Consider the following 24945-nt stretch of genomic DNA (forward strand, 5'->3'; position numbering starts at 1 on the left):
CATTTTTATTGATGGAGAAGCCAAGCCTATGAAATTTCCCTCTATATTGCTTTACATAGGTTTTGATGTATAGTGTTTTCATTATCACTATTTTTCAGGGATTCTTTATGATTGTAGTTCCCTTTTCATTGTAGAATTATGTAATAGGATTTTACATTTTCAGGTAGAAAAGTCTTTTTATTTTTACTTGTTTTCAATTTCACTTAGGATGGTATTACAATGTTAATAGTTCTAATTTATAGAAACCGGTACTTTCTTTGTGCCCAAGTATCTTTTTTTCCCTGAAATTTCCATTTGCCTTTGAAGAAAGATATATATTTTAATATGAGGGTGATTATTTATATATACATATGTAAGTATATATTTTCTAAATAATTCATTATATATATACACACATATATATATTCCAAAATACTTCTCCTTATTGTCAGCAATTAAAATGTACTAGGGTGAAATTTAATTGAAACACACACATAATTGTGAACAAACAAGGCAGACACACTGCCGATGTTGTACAGATGAAACTCCTTTCTCCCAATTAGAATCTGTGTTGGGAATCTGGTGGCAACTGAAGTTGCCAAGCCTTTTTCGCCCTTGAACACTGGGGCACAATCACTGTGATGCTAGGAAGTGCCCACCGTGTGGCCCAAAATTATTTGACTGGATTTAGAAATAACTCTCAAATTGGACAATGGATTGAAAACTTTGTAGGTGGGTCCGTTGAACCTATACAGATCCAGCAGTTCTAACTGATACTTCTGAATGTACTGTGGGTAAGATGTTTTAAGTTTCCAGTGGAACGCCAGCAGAACACACGTTAGACAAGCAGCATGGATTCAATGTGGCAAATCTACAGGACACCCTCTATTTGGACAGAATGTTTAATTATGAGGTTGGGGCCAGGGAAGAAGACTCCGACAGGTTGATAGATAACACACAATTAGCCCCTTTTCACTGTCCCCCCGACACCCGCCCCCTTCCCAGTCCTACCTCTGGGAAACAGAGCTACTGGTATTTGCAAGTGGCAATAAAGAGTGGGGCTGAGGGGTGGAAGACTGGTGCTTCTTTTACTGCCCAATTATGCTTGCTGGTCCTGAAAGGTTAAAATATCAGTAATACCAATCATGGATATAAAAGTGACAACTGCCATAACAGTCTTGGCATGGCTCACATCTCAGGGAATGAGAGAGATGTCCTAGAATAGTATAATGTAGAAAAGGAAGAAACTACTGAGCCATGTAGGGATGAATCTGTCCCGATGGTGTTGTTGAGACATGGTGAGGACTGGAGAAAGGGTGAAGGGTCTGCTTCAGAGACTCATCATACCATCCGTATCACTGTAGAAAGAGAAGAGCAACCCTGGTAGGGCAGGAACTCCTCAGACCCTGGGAGGTCAGGGTTAGGGCAGGAACATCAACCTTTCTTGCATTAATATGTCTGGAAGGGTACACAGGAAGAGGATCAAGATGAGATGTTTTCACTCTTGTACCTATAGAATTTTGAACCACGTGACTATTTACCTATTTAAAAAGCTCCTAAAATTTTAAAAATAAAAACAGTATTGTACCTGAATCTAGAACTAAAATTTAGAAATTAATATTCCAGGCCATAAAGCTAGGACACTCTCTAGAAAGGACCTAGAATACAAAGACACATTAAATACAAAAGTTAGACTTTCTTTTAACAATGGTATACATATTAATTCATACAGTTTTCTAGTATGAAATTTTTTAGAAATGTATATATACAAGAATACTGCAAGCTGTTAAATTTATTTTTATTTAATATAACCGATGAAGTTAACAGACAAGTATATTTTAATGTAACAAAAAGTTATAATTGATAAGTTTACCATCTACATTTCAAAGAATTTCAACATTTTAGTATAGCCAAAGACTTAACATTTGAATTTTACCCATTTTTGAAATGTAAAATGCACAATTATAATACCCATACTACATTTCTTATAATTTTAAAATTTTAGCTAAAACATGAGTCTCTGCAAATAAAAGCAAGAGTTCTCCTACACCTAACACAAATAAAATGCATTACTAATAAAGTGCCATTGGATTAGATAATACTATTTTAACTATTTTATTTTGGAGAGGATGACAAAAGCACATAATAGTATAGAACTAGTCATTTTCATTATACTAGTGTAGAACTAGTAATTTGCATTACACTTTGTAACAAGCATGAGTGCTTATAGTAGATATTAACCATAATACAGGATTCTTCTCAAGAAAGATCACAACTATGACTTATGACAAACTATATCATCATCACTGAACATAGTGTCCAGAGTTTTTAAAAAGTGCAACCGTGAACTAAGATCAACCTAAGTCTACCAATACAAAGAAACAGTTTTAGGGACTTCATATAAATAAAAGAACCTCTCTTTCAATTGTAAAATAGGTTTCGACCTGTTCTCAGGAGGGAGGGATAGTGGTGGATGGTCAAGTCTGGCAATAAGCATGTTTCTAGCAGGTAAAAGCCTGATATGCATTGCTGTAAGATGCATCTTTCACAGAAGGATAATGTGCTAACTAGACGTGACGTACACAGCACTTTTCAGGCACTTGACTTCCTTGGTGGTTAAATTGATGTTCAGATATTTATTAATGGAAAAACATTGAATTATATAGTGACTTCAAGCCATGTTCCTTCCCACAGAACATCTGTGTTCCGTAAGCTGAACCCAAATGTTCCCTGCTAAAATCAAATAATGATGCCATATACCCAATTCAGAGAAAAAAATTTAATAAAGTTAACAAATTGAATTTTCTCAGTTTTAAGATTTTCCACAACTTTTTCTTTTTTACTACTTGTCTGAATGGTAGGAGAAAAAAGGCTTGAAAACTGTGAATGAGTATGCCTAAATGATATTAGAATATTTTAAACCATCGATCAGTTTAATATATATTTATGGAAATATGCCTACAGTTTGCTCTTACCCTTCTTAGGGGCCATATTTACTCATAGTAAATCTGTTCCTATTTCATATTATAGAACTTAATATGTAAACATTTTAATGTACCTAAAAAGAGCTTTATGAATTTCAATCTGTTGTCCCTAATATGTTTTGTCCCTAAATATGTTTGAGAACCCATACATCAATGTCTGGCTCTGAAACTATCTTTGGGGTCCAGGCTAAAGAAATGCTTTCAGATATATCATTAAGAATAGGGTTCTAAGGTAAGACTACCAAATTCTATTCTAAAATGAAAAAAATATGGCAAATTTCCAGTATAGATGTCACTAACGTTCCCATTTTTTTGAATACTTACTATATATAGTTTAAGAATTTTGATATTAAGGATTTTTTATTTGTATGTATTACAATTTGGGAAAATTCTGCAATATACTTTTAGGCAGTTAGCTTTAAAATAATAAGACTTCAACTCTTAGCACAAACAGCCCTGAGAACAATGCATTCAAATTACAGCTCAACTAGAAATAATCTAATTGAGAAACTTTAAAGTACAAAAACAAATTCTGGAAAAGTTATAAATTAAAACAAATTTACCAACATTTGAGGCACTACCAGACTACAGTACTTTTAAGAGTTGGAAGGACTGTGTAAAAAGAACAAACATACACAGCTGTGGTGCACATGCACACACATTGTGCTATAATGAAGAACTGTGTCCCAAAATTGTATAGACTAAACGTTTTCTTGTAGCAACTCCTATTAAGGATTATCATGTTCTGGCTGCAGGAGAGTTTTGGTAATTGTTATAAGTCACTGGTACAGAATTTTATATCATCAATGGAAGTGGATTCAAGAGCTTGGTTCTTATCAATTTCAGCTGACTGACAGCCCTTGGAAGGGAGCATAAAAGAAACATCATAATTATGCTTATGATGCAAATGCTAAATCAAAGTAACAACGAACGGCTTGATCTATTTGCTACAACGACTTGTAGCAAATAGGGAATAACAAAAGTCTTCAAAGCAGAAATAAAATGTTCTAGATAGAAACACATATTCCACTTGTTATATAATATTGTATATCAGTGATTTTCAACTGGTGTGCCATGGCAGGTACACTGGTGTGCCGCAAGAATTTTGAAAACATGCAATACTTGACTATTTAGTCAGGGGAACAGACCTCTCTTCCCTTATATTGTCAAATAAAAAGAATGACAATAGCCAACACAACAAGAGCTGTCTGGTATGAATGAATCAAAATTATACCTATTTTTTTGTCGAATGGCAAAAAAACTTTTTTTGGTGTGTCACACAATTTTAGTAATAAGCTTGTGTGTGCCATGAGATGATAAAAGGTTGAAAATCGCTGTTGTAAATAAATTGGTGAAATGCCTGCAGACAAAAATGGTGTATCACTGTGTAATCAATCTATCAACAGGACAGTCTCCACATTCTACACCTGGTAAGTTGTGATATTTACCATTTGCTCCAAAAATGTATAATACTAGGAATCAACTTTTAACATTTCTGATGTCAAAAAAGGATGAAGTCACTTCTGTTTTATGTTAGAAAATGTTTCCCTGCTTCTTTTTAATACAGTTTATAAAGCTTTACTAAATGAAATATTTTGTTCTAGAGAAGTGTACTGACTTATGCAAAAATACACAAACAGTCCCATATCTTTAAAATCTATACTTATATGTCAGAACAAGTATTTATAATTTTTATAGTAATAAAATGAAATATTTATGCATAAATAGCTTTTGCCTTTCAAGGTATGAAGATAAGAGATGCATTATTATAATTTACATACACTTAATTCTCAATTGAAAATATATTTATGTGAAGTTTGTTAAGTTAGGAATAACAAGGGCATGCTGATACAGATTTAATAATAAATCAGAACACTAGTATGGTTAACTGGGATCATACACATGACCAGCAAGCAGCACAGATTGATAACTTTCTAGAATTCCTGTGGATAATTATGTCAACCAGTAGCAAGTGAGATGCACATTATAAAGTATTAAAAAACTGGAAGATTAATGGAATACTGGAAAGAATTTAGCCTAATTCCTAATTGTGCTTTAGATGGGCAAAAGCTAAATGTTACACTAAAATGATTTAACTACAACCTCAATATTCCTTGTGCTTTAGAATTCTCTTTATATTTTCTTAAAGGACCTTGCTTCTTCTCCAAATAGATTTGCTGAGGCTAACATAAGATTTAAAAGTATGGGCAAATTAAGTAACTAAAACTTTAGGATCATCTGTTTCTAATGCTGTTTCTAATCACTGATTAGATTAGTTGCAACATCACATATAGTTTCTTCTAGATGATAGTAATAAAGGCCTTGTACAACTCAAGGCATGATGGGAGAGGTCTCATAATCAGTCTTGGAGAATGAAGGTATTGCTCAAATAGTAACTTTTTTCTAAGTTTCACTCTGATATAATCATTGTTATTGAGTCAAAGGTCCTCACAAACCCTATGGCAATGTTTAGAATTCTGGAAATAAGGTATATATGACCCAAACGACTAAAGAAAAATGTAGCAAAGTCACAAAAAACACTTTTAAAAATAATTCAGATTTATAGAAATCTTTCCTAGTTATATTTCATAGGAGTTACTGAATTATACATGACAATCAGAAAAAAAAATACGTATATGTACTTCTTAAATTAATGATTATCACATAAAGTACATTTTCTTCCATAATTCACTTTCATTTCACTTTAGAAAAAATGTACATAAGTTTAACAAATGTTCCAAATCAATTTGAAGTAAGAATGTCCAGTTTTTGTCTGACAAATAAATATTTTGATGTCAAAAAAGTCTACTTACAAATGGTTGGAAAGGAATGACTACTATAAATAACACTTATCAACATAATTTATAAACATAATTGATAAAAAGCAGTGCATAGTATCCTATAAAGCAGGTCACTCCTTTAAATATACAGAGAGACAAAGAGGAGGGGGAGAGAGGGAAAGAGGGAGGGAGGGAGAGAGGGAGAAAAATATGAAAGTTATAAGCAAAAGTACATCTCAAAACTTTTCTATTTTTATGCTGATTACAAAGGCTTCCAATAAAAACCTATAGCTTTAACCAACTCATTTTGCCACTGTCCCTTGTACCTTCTTCACAATGACCTGCTAACAGTTACCCAACAGTTTGATGCCTGTCAACCATAAGCAAGTATGAAAATCACCATATATAAGGTTTTATTAAGTTGGCCAACAATTTGGCAAAGAACAGTAAGACTGAGGTAATACAGGGTGCTGCACATGGCTACTAAGATAACCGACACTTTTTGATAACATGATTTTTGTTTAAGAATTTGTGCTTGCCACACATAGGCTGAAACTGTGACAGTTCCAATGCATAATCTACTTACTCTGTGATATTAGATCTGAAATTAATGCAGAGCAATCCAACTTAAGTGTGGTACTTTAATACCACTAGATGCTACATTGTTTGATTGAAAACCCTGGTTTATTTATCATTTAACTAAAATTCAGGAATGATTTGCTTAGACAAATCACATGTGTTGAAACTACCTTGTCTGTTTCTTGGACTCACATACTGAAAAACCACAGGAATGTTACAGGAAAAATACCTACAAACTAATTTAAAAAAAAGAATTATATACCTTGATTATTTTTTTAAGTTACCAATTGTCAGCACAATTTCAACACAATGAAAAGATAAATGAGGTTGCTTATGAAGGCCATAGCTTTGGTGACAACTTAGAACCACCCTTGAGATCTGCAGTTGACACAGACCTAGACAGTTTGCTCACGCCCGATGTTGCCGTCTATTTGCAGGGCTTTATGGCTACAGCATATTCTTCACTCATTGCACACATGACAGACACCTACCGGGGGAAAATGCAGGCACAAGTTATTCAGAAGGCAACACACACATAAGATATATTTAATTCGTGATATACTGTATATTTGTGAATATTTTATACATATTAACTTTGGAAAGAGGCATTCCAAGACCAAATAATTTACTTTCTTAATAGTTTCCTAAAGCAAAATGTCTCACATTGTGGTTTTTAAGATAACTTCCAGGGAACGGGGACAACAAGAGCTATGCATGTTTCAGTGCTTAGTAGATGCTATGTATTTCCACAGCATTCCTTCTCACACTCAAAAACCGCTCAAATGTTCATCTCTAGGGCAAATTTGAGGCTGACAGTATCTATGTAGGAAAAAATTTAACTTTGATACTTTCTTTGATAATGGGTCAACATTTCAGCAATATTTAAAAGCTACCTTTCATGTAAGTATTTCATGCAAACTAGTTGAGACCAAATTTTTATAAAATGATTTTAAAAAATAGTCTCCCCATAGGTCTTTACCTGTACATCTTCACCTGCATTGTATTTTCCTTCTATTTCTTTGCCTAGTTCACCTTCTGGCAGCTTAAGATCCTCACGAACTTCACCAGTTTCTGTCAGCAGGGAAAGGTAACCATCCTGAATGCATATCAGCTATTTAAAGGAATTATATCATTTGCACTGATTAGATTACATCCACTCCTTTGTAATATTTACATAGTTAAGTTGCAAACCACATTAATTAGTGTAAGTACACAGTAATACATTTAGATATGTTTTGGTGCTTTAAAAATGGAAGACATACAAAACTATACAATATGTATAGACTAACAAGTTCATTTCTCCCTGCTCTCCTCCTGCCCCCACGTCTCTACATTATCAAACAGTTTAGGGTTCTTTATCATGTATCCTGAGCACTTACATTTATGTACACAATATAAATATGAGTATTTAAAGAACCATAAGTAAGTATTTTTCAGCAAGTTGTTTTCACTTGATATCATGTCTTAGAACTCTTTTCAAACTGGAAAATATGGACTTACCTCAGTCTCTTTCGCCACCTCACAATTACATACATATACTGTAACTGATTTAACCATTTTCCTATTACTGGGCATAAAGGTTATCTTTAGTTTTTCATGATTACAAACAATGTTTTTTTAGTTTAATTCTGAACAAAGTAAAGTAGAAAAATTTTAGTTTCCAACTCACTGCTCCAGAATCTCGTGGTGTAACTCACTGCTACCACCACCAGGTTTTTTAAAAAAAAAGTCAAACATGAGGGGGTCTATGACAAAATGAAACATACCCAGTCATCAACCTAACTTGCAAGAAGACACAGTTTTAACATAACTGAGTTTCTTTTACCACGGGCCTGAGGGAATAGGCAGGCTGCGTACATTATTCTAAGAGCATGTATACTGTCAGTGTCCTAGAACTCTACCAGGTTTCATAGAAAACAATCAGTTGCAAACCAGATGTTAGCACTGACATACACAAAAGGAGTCAAAGACATGGCCCCGGACCCTACTGTTATATTCCAGTAACGACTGTAATATAACACAGGCGTACTGTAGGGGTAGAGTTTCAAACTTCTCCTTTTTGGCACTACCAAATCCGGCTATGGGTTTCCACACTAACTCCAACTACCACAGGAGATTTCAGTTTTGCACATGTCTAAAATCTCAGAAACAAACAAACATAAGACACCTTACAAAGCAACCACAAACACTTTCTTAATTAATCTTTATGTCCTCAAATATTTGTGAGGTGATTAATAGAGAAGTGGGGAGTAAGGAGGTTAAGATAGAAATATAATTTTTTAAAAAGATATTTTCGAACAATTGGGGGGGAACCAAGATGGCGGCGTAGGTACACACTAGGCCTCCTCACACAACCAGAACTGACAGAGAATTGAACAGCAAGGGGGACCGACACCAAGGAAATAGAAAATAAACACATCCAGACTGGTAGGAGGGGCGGAGACGGGCACCGTGGTGGAGAGGACTCGCGTGGCTGTGGCGGGACTGAGACTGGCGAAGTGTGGGACAAATGGCGCAGGCAGAGTCTGAACACTAGCAAACCCTGCGGCCCCACGTTTGCACAGATAAACCCAGAGGGCCGGACTCAGAGTGGCGGAGAGTGGGGCAGGCAGAGTGGCGGGTAGCACCCTGCGGCACCACATCCACCCACAGATAAACCTGATGAACGGTGGGCAGCGAAGCAGACCGTGCAACCCAGGCTCCAGCTCCGGGGAAATAAAGCCTCAAACTTCTGATTGAAAGCGCCCCTGAGGGTTGGGGCGGCAGCAGGAGAGACTCCCAGCCTCACAGGAGAGGTCGTTGGAGAGACCCACAGGGGCCTAGAGTGTGCACAGGCCCACTTACTCGGGAACCAGCACCAGAGTGGCCCAGTTTGATTGTGGGTAGCGGAGTGAAAGATTGAAATCCGGAGGACAGTGAGGCGGGCGCCATTGCTCCCACTCGGCCCCTCCCCCACATACAGCGTCACAGCGCAGCCACCAGCATTACCCCGCCCTGGTGAACACCTAAGGCTCCGCCCCTTAAAGTAACAGACCCACCAAGACAAAAAAAAAAAAAAAAGGCCCAAGTGACAGAACACTTCAAAGCTCCAGAAAAAATACAACTAAGCGACGAAGAGATAGCCAACCTATCGGATGCACAGTTCAAAGCACTGGTTATCAATATGCTCAAAGACTTGGTTGAATCTGTTCAAAAAACAGATAAAAAAATGAAGCCTATGCTAAGAGAAACAAAGGAAAATGTACAGGGAACCAATAGTGATGAGAAGGAAACTGGGACTCAAATCAATGGTATGGACCAGAAGGAAGAAACAAACATCCAACCAGAAAAGAATGAAGAAACAAGAACTTGGAAAAATGAGGAGAGGTTTAGGAACCTCCAGGACACCTTGAAACGTTCCAACATCCGAATTACAGGGGTGCCAGAAGGAGAAGAGGAAGAACAAAAAATTGAAAACTTATTTGAACAAATAATGGAGAACTTCCCCGATCTGGCAAAGGAAATAGACTTCCGGGAAGTCCAGGAAGCTCAGAGAGTCCCAAAGAAGCTGGACCCAAGGAGGAACACAACAAGGCACATCATAATTACATTACCCAAGATTAAACGCAAGGACCTACATCCAAGATTACTGTATCCAGCAAAGCTATCATTTAGAATGGAAGGGAAGATAAAGTGCTTCTCAGATAAGGTCAAGTTAAAGAAGCTCATCATCACCAAGCCCTTATTATATGAAATGTTAAAGGGAGTTACCTACGAAAAAGAAGATCAAAAATAGGAACAGTAAAAATGACAGCAAACTCACAGTTATTAACGGCCACACATAAAACAAAAACGAGAGCAAACTAGGCAAACAACTAGAACATGAGGGTTGTCAATAAGGGAGTAGGAGGGGGAGAGGGGGGTAAAGAGAATAAGGGGGTACAGAGAATAAGTAGCATAGATGATAGGTGGAAAAAAGACAGGGGGAGGGTAAAAATAGTGTAGGAAATGTAGAAGCCAAAGAACTTATAAGTATGACCCATGGACATGAACTATGGGGGGGGGAATGTGGGAGGGAGGGGGGTGGGCAGGATGGAGTGGAGTGGGGGGGGGAAATGGGACAACTGTAATAGCATAATCAATAAATATATTTAAATTAAAAAAAAGATATTTTCTTGTTTTTTCTTTTATTTATTTCTTTTTAGAGAGAGGGGAAAGGAGGGAGAAAGAGAGGAAGAGAAACATCAATGTGTGGTTGCCTCTCACATGGCCCCCACTGGGGACCTGGCCTGCAACCCAGGCATGTGTCCTGACTAGGAATTGAACCGGTGACCCTTTGGTTTGCGGTTCACTGAGCTGTATCAGCCAGGGAGAAATATAATTTTTAAACAATTAACTACAGGCTTACATTACAAGGCAGATCTTTTTGATTTCGGCTCTTTCAGTAATTCCCTGAAGTGGAACTTGTCTATTTCAAGAGTTAAAGGTTCTCACTGCCATTAATGACTGAAACATAGAAGCCTAATAATAGTATTGGTATTTTGATATTTATTTATGTAATGGCGGCACTTTATTTTTTGAGTCAAGAATTCATAAAATAAACTGTGGAATAAAATAAAAAGCATTTCAAGTATAAAAATATATAAACATTGTAAAACATCTTGTAAATTGTATTTATAATTAAATACTTATTAAAATAACTTGATTTATGAAATACAATTAAATTTTTTAAAAATAAAACTAAGCTATAGAAAAATAAAATTAAATAATGAAAATAAATTATTTGATCTTAAAGAAATTATTTTAAAATTTTAGATATACAGAAAAGTTACAAAAATAATGCAAGAAAACCACGTCTTTTACCTAGATTCATCCATTCATTCATTGTTCACTTTTCTCTTTCTGTATATATGGAATATATAAAGTAAATACCATACATTCTTATTCTTTTCTTATTTTTACTGAACCATTTAAGAGTAAGTTTCACACATGATTCTCTAGCAATAAATACTTCACTGTATTTCTCCTAAGAACAAGGACATACTCTTATATAACCAGTTTAGTTTTCAAAATCAGGAAATTCAACACCGCTAAAATATTATTCAATATTGAGTCCATATTCAAATTTTCCAATTGTCCCAATATTGTCTTTGATAGCAACCTTGTCCTCCCAACTCCAGGCCTGTACCCTGCACTTACCTGGCTGTCGAATCAGCTCGGTTTCTTTTCTATCGGACAGTTCCTCCCCCTTGTCTTTTCTGACACGGACATTTTTGAAGAGTACAGATTCACTGCATTACAGAATGTTCCTCATTTCGGGTTTGACTAATTATTTCCTCATGATTCAGATAATACATTTTTGGTAGTAATACTACATAAGTGATATACAGAGTATCATATCAGAAGGCAAATGATGTCAATTTGTCCTGTTATTAATGAAATTAACTTGATCACTTGGCTAAGGGAATATCTGCCAGATTTTTCCACTCTAAAGGTACAATTTTCCTTTTTAAATTTGTAATCCCCCAAAAAGTTATTGCTGGCATTGTTGAGTTTTAAGCATTTTTGTGCGATTTTTTTTCCATCTTCTCTCAAAGCCCTCTCTGACTCTATAGAGTTGGAAGGAAGGATGGTGAGAAGATAGTTATTAGTCAATTCTAAATATTTTCTTCTGATCCTTCACCTTTACAGAAATCTACTTATTTGACAAATTTAAGATGTTCTGAACAATTTTGGGGGGTAAAGAGAGCATGTAATCATTAGTTACTAGCAAGCAGAGACATGGGAGAGGGCAGCGTCAGAAAACTTGTAATAGAGGTGTTAGGCATACAGTAGTGTATCAAGCTGCTGACTAAGAAATGAAACGATAGTATATCCCCAAGATATTGGCACCAAAATACTAGTAGTATTATTTCCTATTAAAAGAATCCAATGTATGTTGCTGTTTCTCCCACAGGTGCTATTTCTCTGCACAAGGTTCTTTGAAAAATGAATAATTTCAAGTCCAGAGGAGGAAGTATACAAGATGAACCTGGACCCAGCTGTTACACTAGAAAGCATGGTGCTATTGAAGACCACTAGGCCCATATTAAAGGGTCTCGCCCTGGCCAAAAACAGGCCAATTTGAGTACTGATAACAACTACAATGAATTGAAATATAAATATGTTTAAAGTTTATAGTGAAAAAAACATTTGATGGTTCACCATCAGTAAATCCTAGGGAACCAACTCCATTTGAAAACTGGTAATTAAAGAAAAGGAACCAAGCATTTATACTGCCTTTCCTATTATATATTGTACCATAGCGTAAAGAAACAAAAAATGTGATGAAGGGAATTTTTTCTTTATAGAAGTGTTATGGCTAAAAAAAATGAAGAAATGACAAGTTTCTTCTCCTCTAATAAATTAATAGGTTGAGACAATTACCATATATCTAATAACATCACAAAAAGGGAGACGGTCAGACTTATTTACCTGATGGTTGCATACAACATCACCTATGAAGTCGTTTGTATTAAAGAAAGAAGAGGAAGAAAACAAAAATCTAAGCTGAATCTGATTAAGCCTCTACATCTAATTATCAATTTTCAAGAAATACATGGGACACAGGAATATGTTAAACAACAAGGAAATACAATTAGCAAGATACAGAGTGTGGGGAAATCTACAGAACAAATTATGTAGTTTCTTCATCAAAAAATTGAAGGGGAAAAGGGGAAGGAAGAGAGAGAACTACAGTGCATGAGAGAAGGGAACCTATACATTAAAATAGATTTCAGAGATACACCAACCAATTTCAGTACATGGAGCTTATTTGGATCCCGATTTAGACAAGCTGTAATGCAAAAACAATAACCATCACATCCATAAAAGGAAAAAAATACAATTAGGAAATGTAGATACTGACTGGATATTTGAAGATATTAAGGAATTATTAATTTTTAAGTGCCATAGTGTTCTGTTTTTTTCAGTTCTTATACCTTAGAAATGTATAACAAAATACTTTCAGATGAAATCATAAATGATATGATATCTTGTATTAGCTTTAAAAATAATCAAGAGGGTAAAGGAAGAAACCATAGGTGGTGGGGTACAATGAAACAGACTGGCTACATGTTGATAATTGTTGAAGCTGGATGATGGGTAGATGGAGGTCATTTTATTTTGAAAATTTCCACAATAAAAGGTAAAAAAGAAAAATATTATGGCATATTAGAATTTTAGAAAGAACACTTTAACCACTAAATGGATGAAAGCACAAGGAGCTGAAGAAGCAAAGCTTGAGCCAAAAGGAAGAATGTGGGGAGAATTAATGACTAGATTCTTTCCATGATATGGTCAGAATAAGAACACTGAAAGGGGGAATTACCGAGAAACTATTTTTGCCTGTATTTGTATTATTGGTATACAACAGATGGCTGGAGAAGGCATATCATCACTACAGGTGCCTTCTTAGCCCTTATTTCTGAGTTTAATTATGCTTCTCAATCTATTTCTAACAACCAGACTTGTAAGGCCTCCTTCTATTTATTCCTCTTCCTCTTTCCCCAGCCTCTCAAGCTACTTCCTTAGAGCTGCTGTTCCCTGGTAGAGACTTAATGCTTGATCAATGTTATTATAAAACCTAAGTGACTTCTGGTCAAGATGGCAGTGTAGGCAGACATGGCTCACCTCTTTGCACAACCACATCAAAATTACAACTAAAATATAGAACCACCATCACTCAGAACACTCAGAAATCAAGTTGAATGGAAGTCTGACAACTACAGAATTAAAGAAACCACATCCATACAGACTGGTAGGAGGAACAGTCTGGTCCCTTATCTATGTACGTTGGATAAAAACTGGGGTATCTCAGGAGCAAGGAGTTCCAGTCCCACAGCAGGCCTCTGACCCAGGGTTCCAGGGCCAGGGAGGTAAGTTCCCACAACTTCTGGTTGCAAAAATCAGCCAGGATTGAGTCTGTGGAAGAAGCTGCTAAAGCCTCAAGAATTTCCTCTTAAAGAACCCACACATGGACTTACCTATACAAACTCACTCCTTCTAAGGTCCAGCACTAGGGTAGCAGCATGAAAAGGCACCAGTAGTATACAGGGAGAAACTGGAGTGTTTGGCATCAGAGGCCATTGTCCCTTTTCTAAACCCTAACCCCTCAGAGCCAGCAAGCTAGTGCCATATCTGAGACTCCCATCAACCTGGCTAACACTGTTTGGCCCTTCTTGGAGGTCCCTAGAAACTCTGTCCCACCCAACTTATGGGACCACCCAAACTGCTTTTCCATATGAATGGCTGGTCTTGCCTCATGCTTCACAACTTTCTAAATCCTATCAAACAAACAAACAGTTGGCCTCAGTGAGCCCCAGGACCAGCACTAGCAGCAGCCAGCCTAGATTCACAGCTTGGCTTTGTCTGGGAATCTCCAAGCCCAGCACAAGTAGCAGCCGTCTCAGATTGCTTTATAGCTCAGGCAGGGTGACCCTGGTCAAAAACATAGGTGGGGGCTGACCTTGGCCTGTACCACCCAGGAAACCCCAGGGCCTGTGCACCCAGTGGACAGCTATAGAACACAACAGAGCACCATCACTCTGATCCTTCACAGCTGATCCTCCATGGGGGGTGGAGTTTGGTGGTAAGTGGTCAGAGCCAATCCTTGCAGCTGAGCAGCCTGGGTAAATCCCTCTCCTTTATCTGCCAACAGCAATCAAGACTCAACTACAAGAGAAGGGTGTATTCAGCCCACACAAAGGATGCACCTTTTGTACCCAGCTTGGGTAATAGGGGAGGCTGTGCCACTGGACCCTACAGGACACCTGCTACATTAGGTGACACTGCCAAGACAAGGAGTCAAAACAGTTCTACCTAATACATAGAAACAAACACAGGGAGGCAGCTAAAAATGATGAGTCAAAGAAACATGGCCCAAATGAAAGATCAGATCAAAACTACAGAAAAAGGGCTAAACAAAATGGAGATAAGCAATCTATCAGATGCAGAGTTCAAAACACTAGCTGTCAGGATGCTTGAGGAACTTAGTGAGGACCTCACAGCATACAAAAGATCTAGTTAGAAACAAAGGATACACTAATTGAAATAAAGAACAATTTATAGGAAAACAACAATAGAGGGGATGCAGCTGAGAATCAAATCAATGATATGGAACATAAAGAAGCAAAAATAACCAATCAGAAGAAGAAGAAAAAAGAATGCAACAAAATGAGGATAGTATAAGCAGCCTCTGGGACAACTTCAAGAGGTCCAACATTTGCATCATAGGGGTGCCAGAAAGAGAAAGAGAAGAACAAGAAACTGGAAATCTATTTGAAAAAATAATGAAAGAAAATTTCCCTAATTTGGTGAAGAAAATAGACGTGTAAGTCCAGGAATCACAGAGAGTCCCAAACAAATGGATGTAGAGTCCAAGACACATCATAATTAAAATGCCAGAGGTTAAGGATAAAGAGAGAATATTACAAGCAGCAAGAGAAAAGAAGTTAGTTACCTATAGGGGATTTCCCATAAGACTGTCAGCTAATTTCTCAAAAGAAACTTTTTAGGCTAGAAGGGAATGGAAAGAAATATTCAAAGTCATGAAAACCAGGGCCCTACAGCCAAGATTGTATCTCTACCTAGCAGAGATATCACTTAGAATCCAAGGGCAGATAAAGAGCTACCCAGACAAGAAAAAACTAAAGGAGTTCATCATCACCAAACTATTATTATATGAAATGTTAAAGGGATATTTAAGAAAAAGATCCAAACTATGAACAATAAAATGGCAGAAAATACAGATCTATCAACAATTGAATATATAAAAAGCAAACTAAGCAAAGAAGAACAGAGACAGAATCATGGATACAGAGAGCGTGTTGATGGTTGCCAGATGGGAGGGGGTGTGGGAGAATGGTGAAGAGGTGCAGGGATTAAGAAGTACAAATAGGTAGTTACAGAATAGCCATGGGGATATACAATACAGCATAGTATAGGATATGGAGTACCCAAAGAAGGACATGAGCAATGGTGGGAGGATTGCCTGAGGGAATGGGGAGTGCTGGGTGGAAGGGGGGCAAAGAGGGAAAAATCAGAACAACTGTAATAGCATAATCAATGAAACATAATTAAAAAAAAAAAACCTAAGTAAATAACACTGTCATCAACTAGAGCGTTATCTGACCCACCAAGCCATGAAGTTGGGTATGCACAGCAGCATTCCACTATCAGGTAGAAGTAGCATACATGAGATCAACTTGAGCAGGTCCTAAAGGCACAAACAAATTGTAAAAGAAGTAGCTTAGACTGAGAAAGCACCTTCTTCTGCTACATCAACAAGTTCTCCCTCAATTTATACCAATGGCTTTATGGGGAGTTCCCCTATGACCTGCTAACTGTAGAAGAAATAATTCTGAATGGTTTCCAGATGGTTATGAATGATCTGATGAAACTATTCAGAGATGACCATGGAAGGCAGTAGGGGTGAGAGCTTCATGCACTCGACATGAAAGATGAGCGAACCAGAGGTTTGGATTTACACTGATTATAGGCAATGCCTAAGAGTTTAGATGGAAGGTCAAGGACACTGAAAGAGCAAGATAGGAAAATTGGTAACAATAATGTCTGGGGAAGGGGTAGGTGGAAAGACTTCTTCACATAGAGAATGTGCCAATATGAATGCTTACCAAAGGGGATCTGCTACAGAAAAGGCAGATAATTAGGTGAACAAGATGATTCTTTTTTCTTTTTCCATCTGCTTTCTACCCTCTTCTAATCCACAGCAGTCCTAGCCAGTGAGTGAGCAGGATCTTCTCTCCCTCCTATCTTGGGGCCAATGATGTTCTTTGAAAACCCAGGGCCCTGGACTTGAGCATTTACTAATACCCCCTATTGGATTATTACTGTTCTGTTTGCAAGGTCCTTTTACTTCTGTTACAGGATGGGTCTTCATACCATCCCTGGCTAGGTTCACACCCTATTTTACAGATGGGCAATGGCAGTAAAGAAAAAATGTGGCTCTGGGTGGGTGCTCAGCTGGTTAGAGCCCCGTCCCTGACAGCCAAGGTTGTTTTCCCTGGTCAGTGCATGTACAAGAATCAACCAATGAATGCATAAACAACAGGAACAACAAATCGATGTTTCTTCCCTGCCACCCCCTTTTCTCTCTTAAAAAAAAAAGAAAAAACAATACTTGATGTGTGCTGGGCACAATTCTAAACACGTACATACTAAGCCATCCTCACACCAATCCTAAGAAATCGATATTATTACTATTTTCATCCTCCAGAAGAGGAAACCAAGAGAGATTTCAACTGATGAATGCCAGAAGTAGAACAAGTAGTTTCTTAACCAATGTCTTCCTTGCTTTTATTTTTTAATATTCTGAAAGCACTGCAAACCATTCTCCCTGATAAATGAAGTCTCTCCATCCGCTGTCTCCCAAACTGCTCTCCCTCTCCAGAGGAAATGACTGTCAGAGTGCAGACCTCAGTTTGTGATTTTGACCCTTTACTACATTTCCAAGTTTTTGTTTTAATATATCAACTTCATCTCTTTTAATTTAAAAAAACTGCATTTAGGCATGTACAATAATATATTCAATCTTCAATTATTTTCTTTTGATGGATATTCAAATACTTTCCTAATTTTCACGTGTGTGTGTCTGTCTTATTCTGGATTGGAATATTCTGGATATATTTTCTCTTTTTTTAAATCTTTATTATATATTTTTTCCATTACCAATTAGACCCTGTATATCCCCCTCCCCCCAGCAATCAGCACACTGTTGTCCATGTCCTTGAGTCCAGATGATTCTATCCATAAATGTGTTTTAGCTTCTTTTTGTAGTCTTCCCAATACTCGCTCAATTGGCTTATGAAGAAAATGGTCATGGTGGTGTGGGCTCAATGGCACAGGCTTTCTCTCATCAAAGCTGATCTGACTACAGCCACTAGTGAGTACCTCACAGCAGAAACCAATACAGACTCCCTGATATGGCACCATTTCCCAGGGGAACAGCTAGCCACCTGGTAACATCACAGAAGAGGCAGCAGTTTGTGCTCATTGCATTAGACTCTTACTCTACATATGGATTTGCCTTCCCTGACTTCAGTGCTTCTACTAAAATCTCACACAAGGCATGTGCCCCAACCAGGAATCGAACCGGTGACCTTTCGGTTCTCAGGCTGGTGCTCAATCCACTGAGCCACACCTGCCAGGGCTGAAGAATATACTAAGGTTTAATATTCATAGTTTTGGCAATTCACCAATAATTCTAAAGGTCCACAATAATTACATTTATTTCCGAAAAATAGACCTCACATGACATAAAACTTTAGTGAATGCAGAAAAGGCCTTTAATTTATGGTGCAGTACACAGGAACAGAGCACTTTCTAAAGAAACATGATTTAAATGAGTGTCAGAGTCTGAACAAGCATTTCTATATTTAAAAACTTGGGTATCCCGAAAGGTGTCTGGATATATTTGAATTTTACACCATCACTGAGCCAACTATAGTAGTTACTAACTATAGTAGTTACAGACAACTATAACTACTTTGGGGAGGACTAATGGAAGTTAGCAATTCTAACCCTAACTACATCTTGCAATGGAAGTCAGGAGAAAATTTTTCTTTCATTCTAAACTTATTTTAAAATATATAAAGTTGAAATTATAAATATTAATGCATTTCTTTTCCTAAACAAAGATTTACTTTTTAATTTTCACCAACTGCCAAACTGGCACTTGAAATACCAAATAAAGCAAATACAAAGGACTACATGTAGCCAAACAGTAAGAGAAGGAGGAATTTAATCAAGGCACTTATCCAAGTGAGTGAAGACCACCACAGCACAATAACTATACCTGAAAAGGCTCACAGAGCTGATTTTTAACAAAAGAACAGAAATAAGTATTCTAGAGCGACTAGATAATAAAGGGATGTGATCGCTGAGTATTTATTCTGCAAGGCACTGTTCTAAGTATTAACTTATTAAACCTTACAAGGATACCATGAGGAATTATTCTTACCCTCATTTCATAATTAAAGAAAAGAAGGCAAGAGGTTAAGTAACTTGCCAACCCAGGTCACACAGTAAGTGCCAAAGCAAGGATTTGTCTAGCTTGAGTCATTCGCTTATCCAGTCTGCAGTCAGTCTCTTATCCAAGCTACATACCAAAAAATGGGACTAGAGTGAGGCAAGTGAGGTATTTGTCTTAGGTGCAAAATTGAAGGTGGTGCCAAAAGAAACATCAGTGACCAGATAAATATTTTAATACAGTATTTTTAAAAATTAGAATTAATGCAAAAATTCCACAATGAGCAAAATATCAAAAGTTTTTTAAAAAAGCATCAGAATTTGGATTTTTCCTTTTGCCTTAGTCTCCTATGTGGCTGGCATTATTACTGTATTTTGCTGTGTATAATATGTACTCTTCCGCCAAATTTTTGAGGGAATAATAAGGATGCTCATTATACATGGGTATCATGATTATATACCATGGATATAATAATGAGTATAATAATCCGGTGTATAATACACACAAAAATGTGATGTGCATTATACACGGCAAAACGCTGTATCTGTCTTACCTTTATTTAAAATTCTGTGCTCTAGGCAAGAAACTCACTTTCCTCATTCCCCTCACCTGAGTCTGGGCCCTGTTATACCTGCAAATAAAAACCCAAACCAAATCTTTCCTTTATGTTAAATATTGAGTTCCAATCAATGATTGACTAATTTGGTCACAGTAGTAACTATCTGAACTACTGATGCCATCATTCTGAAATACTCAAAGGCAAAAGCTTTCTATGTTGCACATTAATGAATATAATGACTATTGAATGATCAAAGCATTCACGTATTAAGGACAAAAATGGAGCCCGGGCTGGTTTGGCTCAGGGTTTTGAGCAACGGCCTGTGAACCAAAGGGTCATCAGTTGGATTCCCGGTCAGGAAACATGACTGGGTTGCAGGCCACATCCCCAGTTAGGGGAGTGTGAGAGCCAACCGATCACTGTTTCTCTCACATGTTGCTGTTTCTGGTTTTCTTTCTCCCTTTCCCTCTAAAATTAAATAAATAAAATCTTTTTTAAAAAAGGATGAAAATGTAAATCTCTTTTGGCAAAAGAAAATTCTATGCTTAGCCTTAGTTGGCTGCACTAGCCTTACCTCAATGAGTAATTAGTCATGCATTTAACAAATGTTTATTGAGCACCTACTATAGGCCATGTCTCAATTAGGTGCTTCAAGAATAATGGAAAGATTAAGTGAAATTTCCATAAGGAAAAGGGAGAGCAGAAAAGAACTACTTTTTGGTGTATATCTATGTAGAAGGTAATTATAGGGCATATTTTTTAAATTTAATCATCACATTATCCCTCTTTTGTCGAAAGACTGAGGCTCAGAGAGATTTCATAATTTATGCAAGGTCATCCAGCTAGAAAGTAGCAGCACTAAATCCAAATTCATACTCACTTGACTAAACAAACAAACAAACAAGCAAACAATACTTGCTATTATTATACTAAGACAATTCAAAATTCTACAAAGACTTTGAAGCAACCTAGAAAAAACACTTATGACAAGTGGGAAAGTGAAAATATAAAACTGCTTACTAGATTAAAACCATGTAAAAACATGTTTCCATGTGGACAAAGAGTAAAAGGAAATCATTGGGTAATTGCTATTGATGGTAATAGTCTTTAAAAATTACACAGTACAATAAAAGGTATAAAGGAAATCAGTTTAAACTGGATAAAACAAGTCTAAGTGTCACACTTGTATTTCTCACTATGTAAAATGAACAGAAATGAGTCCTATATATGGTATGCTTAACACAGAAATTAAAGACTTTAGTTGTGATTAATCTGAGCTCTTACATCCTATGATGTCAATGGTTTGGTTACTATCAATACTCCAAACAACAAAATGCTATAATTAAACATGCAGTATCCAAATGTATAATTGGAACTAAAACTTGAATTTTATACCTATAATTTAACAAAAGGTCACAACACGGTCACTGAATATAAATAAAACAAGTACATAGTTTTTGTATTTTCTTCACCATATTCAGTGATAATGTACTGGGTAGGCCAAAAAGTCCATTTAGTTTTTTCTGTAAAATAAAAGACATTTTTAATTTTTACCAATAACTTTATTAATTTGGATATGTTGAGAATGTCAGCTGTCTCCCACTATTGGCTTCTAATGGGAAGATGCCAGAAGTGCTGCTAAATATCTTCCAATGCATGAGACAACCCCACAGCAAAGAATTATTTGGCCAAAATGTTAATAGTACGAAGGAACTTTGCAAATCACTTTTGACATGTTCAATCAGTCACAGCACATTCTCCATACGCACAAATCTCTTCTTGCATTTCAGTTGTGTTTTTACCTTTCTTGAAATAATAAAGCATAAAACTGAAAATGTTGTGTATCTTCTTCCATTTTCAATATTAAAATGGTTGCAGAAAAACTCGCTAATTCTGATAAATTTTTTTTAATGCATGCTGATATGACAGCTGTCACAATACAGTTAACAAAATTGGTTTGAATCAAGTTAAAGACAACTACGCACTGCTACAGCCATTGTACGAAAAAATGTAACGGACTTACTGGCCAACCCAATATGTTATCCTTTATATTTAAGGATTTCAACTTATTTGAAATACCAAATTCTAAGTCACATTCATTAATACACAAACTTGGTTGGTGGAACATGAATTCTAATAATTTACTGAAAATCGTAGTTCTGATAAGTAAAAAAAAAATAAAACATCTGGGAGGGAGTTCTCTAAATTTGAAGTATTTTACAACAAAGAGAATAGTAATTTTACTAAAAATTAAACTTATTCAGACACAATATGCAGTCACTTAGTCTGAGAACAGTAAGTTTCAACTTTTTAAAAATTCAGGAATGTTAAAATAGTAAATTAGCAATAATCCTAGATAAGATACAACTGTTAAATGTTACTAATTCTCCATTTTTTAAGATAAATGGTCTAATAATTGGTTAGAAAAACCTACAAAACTACTCCTGGTTTTTGTTAAATCACAATTAATAACAGAATATATTTACACCTTTAAGAAATAAGCAGCACTCTAAAGGAAGTTAGTACTTACCTGATAATCATTTCTCTTAATATTTGGAACATCCATGTTGTGAGTAGAAGGGCAAATATCTTCATATTTTTTGCCCGTGAAAATATCAATTCCAACAAGGTGAACCTAACAAGGGAGAACAGGAAACCTGTTTAAACTTTGCCAAGTACATCAATCATTACATTCACAAGAGCACAATACCAAGGCTGATTATGACAGATTCTTTCTCCTTCCAAGGTCATCTAATTTTACTTTCCTTAAAAAAAGGTAGTGATCACAGAATTGATAAGCAATGAAGAACTAAACATATCATGACATATCAGTACCAAATCATACACAGTCTAGTAATTGTCTAAGAGGGCACATGAAGTTAGATTTTAGAATTATGTTAGAACAGGTTTTCTCATCTGTAAGCTGAACAGATCTTCTAAGTCACTAGGACGCAGGAAAATTAATGAAACATTATAAGGGTCCAAGAAGAAAATTCTACCTTTCAGTATTCAAAGTAGCAGCTGATCTACCAGTAACAGTGGGAAGAAAAAGAAGTGCTGGAAGTGCTTTTTGCACGGTTATAAGTTTAGAAATCTCACGTGCTGTAATGAAATACAAATGATTAAAATCTCAAAGCAAAAGTAGAGCTGGAAGGGCACTTACCTTGGCATGGCCGTGCTTTCCAGTTTTGGAAGTTGACATCTCTACTATTTTGCACGGTCGTCCTTTGAGCACCACGAAGCCGTTTTTGCGCAGGGCCGAGCACTGCATAGGGTATGTGCTTGAAGCCCCAGCATCTCCAGTAGTGAAATCAATTTCATCTGCCATGGTGGGCTGGGCAGATGGTAGCTTTCCCGAGGGAACTACGCAAAAAGTTTGTTTGCTTTTTAACAGGCACACAGGTAAGGAAACATCTCATTTTGGACAGGTTACATGCCAAGCATCACAGATCAATTATTTCTGCATTGATAAAATAACCACGAAAGAAGAGTGGACACTTTCTAACTCCGGCCTCTACAAACTTTTCCATACACTGATGGGGAGGTGGGTGGGAAGCCCCAGGGGAGTTCGCTGGAGTGGAGGATACCCGCCCTGGGTGCTCACCCGTACAAGGAGCAGCAAATTCCCTGCCCCCGTCGTCCCACCGCAGGAGAAGCCGGCGACCTTCCCGCACCGCGCCGCACCACCCGGCCCTCCGCCGCCGCCCAGATCTCCCCTGCGGGGCTCCAGCCCAGGCCGCACGCCCCCGCGAAGGCTGGGGATAACTGGACCCGGCCGGCAAGCACCTGGCCCTCGAGCATCTGGCGCGCATTCCGGCCCCGCGCTGCGGTGCAGTAGTCACGGCCTCTCAGACGCCCAGCTGTCCAGCCGGCATCCCCGGCCCGGCACGGCCCCACACGGGCCTTAGCTCTGATGGGTCCCGCGCTCGCCTCCGTTCCCTCATCTATCCTTCCTCCTTCGCTCGTTAGTCCTCGGCTCCGGCCGCCTTTCCCTGCCCTGCCTTGCTCCAGTCCCAGCCCTATCAGTTTTCCAGTTTTTCCCCATCTTCTCACCTTTCAGCGAAGAAAGCAAGCCTCCCCTCGGCGCACCGGCGCCGGTCCCACTCAGCTGCGGCGACGGCGGCAGCGGTGGCGGCCGGGCTGTTCCAAGAGACTGGGCGGGGCCGCCACTTTCCACACCCCGGCCTCCCCGCCCTGTCCCGCCCCCATCTCAGCCCCACTTCCGGGATAGGCCCAGCGCGTCACAGGCACCGCCCTCTCGTGCTACCATTGGCTACAAGGTTCCTCAGGACCCGCCTAGTCACGTGAAGAGCACCCTGGCAACCCCACGTGCTGCGGATTAGTGCACTTCCGGCGTGAAGAGCACTTTCTGGAGGCCAATTGGTGAGGGCAGAATCGGTGGCAAGAAAACTTGCCGCCTCAGACTTTTAGGTTGGTTGCATTGGGGTCTCAGTCAAAGTTAACAAGAACCAAATCACTTGCTCTGTGGACTCGGTCCTCAGGTGCGTGCCTGTGGTTACAAGATGGATGTCAGCTCTGGAGAGGCCCGCGAATTCAACAGTGTTCCACGTGACTGTGGAGGGAACTTTGGAATTGAACATCAGCCCTCTTTGGGCTCCTCCTGGAACCTCAGCCACCTATGATCAGTTTATGGCAGCGATTGCCACTGAGTGTCCCGCTGGGAATCAGCAGCGCTCTCTGGGGTGGGAACTCAAAACATCCTAAAAAGCAGCAGTGGAATGGTCTAGCTCACTCCTGCCTCCAGAGGCTGTTACGAAGTTATAGAGGTGAATGGTGTCTGACTCCTACCACATTGTCCAGTTCAGAAAGGTGATCTGTCAGACTCAGCTCTTCTTTCCTCCTGGCGTTGGCATTTCATTGAATTGGAGGTATGTCTATACCTCATTGGAGCAGATGGGTTGTCTTCAAAATCGACCTGGAGCCAATAGACTTGCATAGGATTAAGGACCAAGGCTCTTACACGATATGTGCTCCCCTTTTCACAATGCACCACATTTTCCTACCTTGGGAAGGTGACCTCCACACCCCAGTTTATGT

The 24945-nt window shown here is 38.0% G+C and overlaps 1 protein-coding gene across 2 annotated transcripts; it reads right to left on the reverse strand.

Annotated features, from left to right (window-relative positions):
• Positions 1-1763: 1763 nt before the first annotated feature.
• EIF5A2 (eukaryotic translation initiation factor 5A2) lies at positions 1764-24075 on the reverse strand. 2 transcript variants are annotated; one of them, XM_024563491.3, is made up of 6 exons: positions 23941-24075; positions 23051-23250; positions 22418-22522; positions 7302-7433; positions 6718-6809; positions 1764-5880 (listed from the first exon to the last, which is right to left on the reverse strand). In XM_024563491.3, exons 2-5 carry the CDS (start codon positions 23213-23215, stop codon positions 6750-6752), a joined length of 462 nt encoding a protein of 153 aa, XP_024419259.1. In that variant the 5' UTR covers positions 23216-23250; positions 23941-24075; the 3' UTR covers positions 1764-5880; positions 6718-6749. The 2 variants fall into 2 exon arrangements, with proteins under 2 accessions (XP_024419259.1, XP_024419257.1); XM_024563489.3 differs by having other exon boundaries at positions 1764-6809.
• Positions 24076-24945: the final 870 nt, after the last annotated feature.

Source organism: Desmodus rotundus, chromosome 2 (genome assembly GCF_022682495.2).
Source record: "Desmodus rotundus isolate HL8 chromosome 2, HLdesRot8A.1, whole genome shotgun sequence".
Taxonomy (NCBI): domain Eukaryota; kingdom Metazoa; phylum Chordata; class Mammalia; order Chiroptera; family Phyllostomidae; genus Desmodus; species Desmodus rotundus.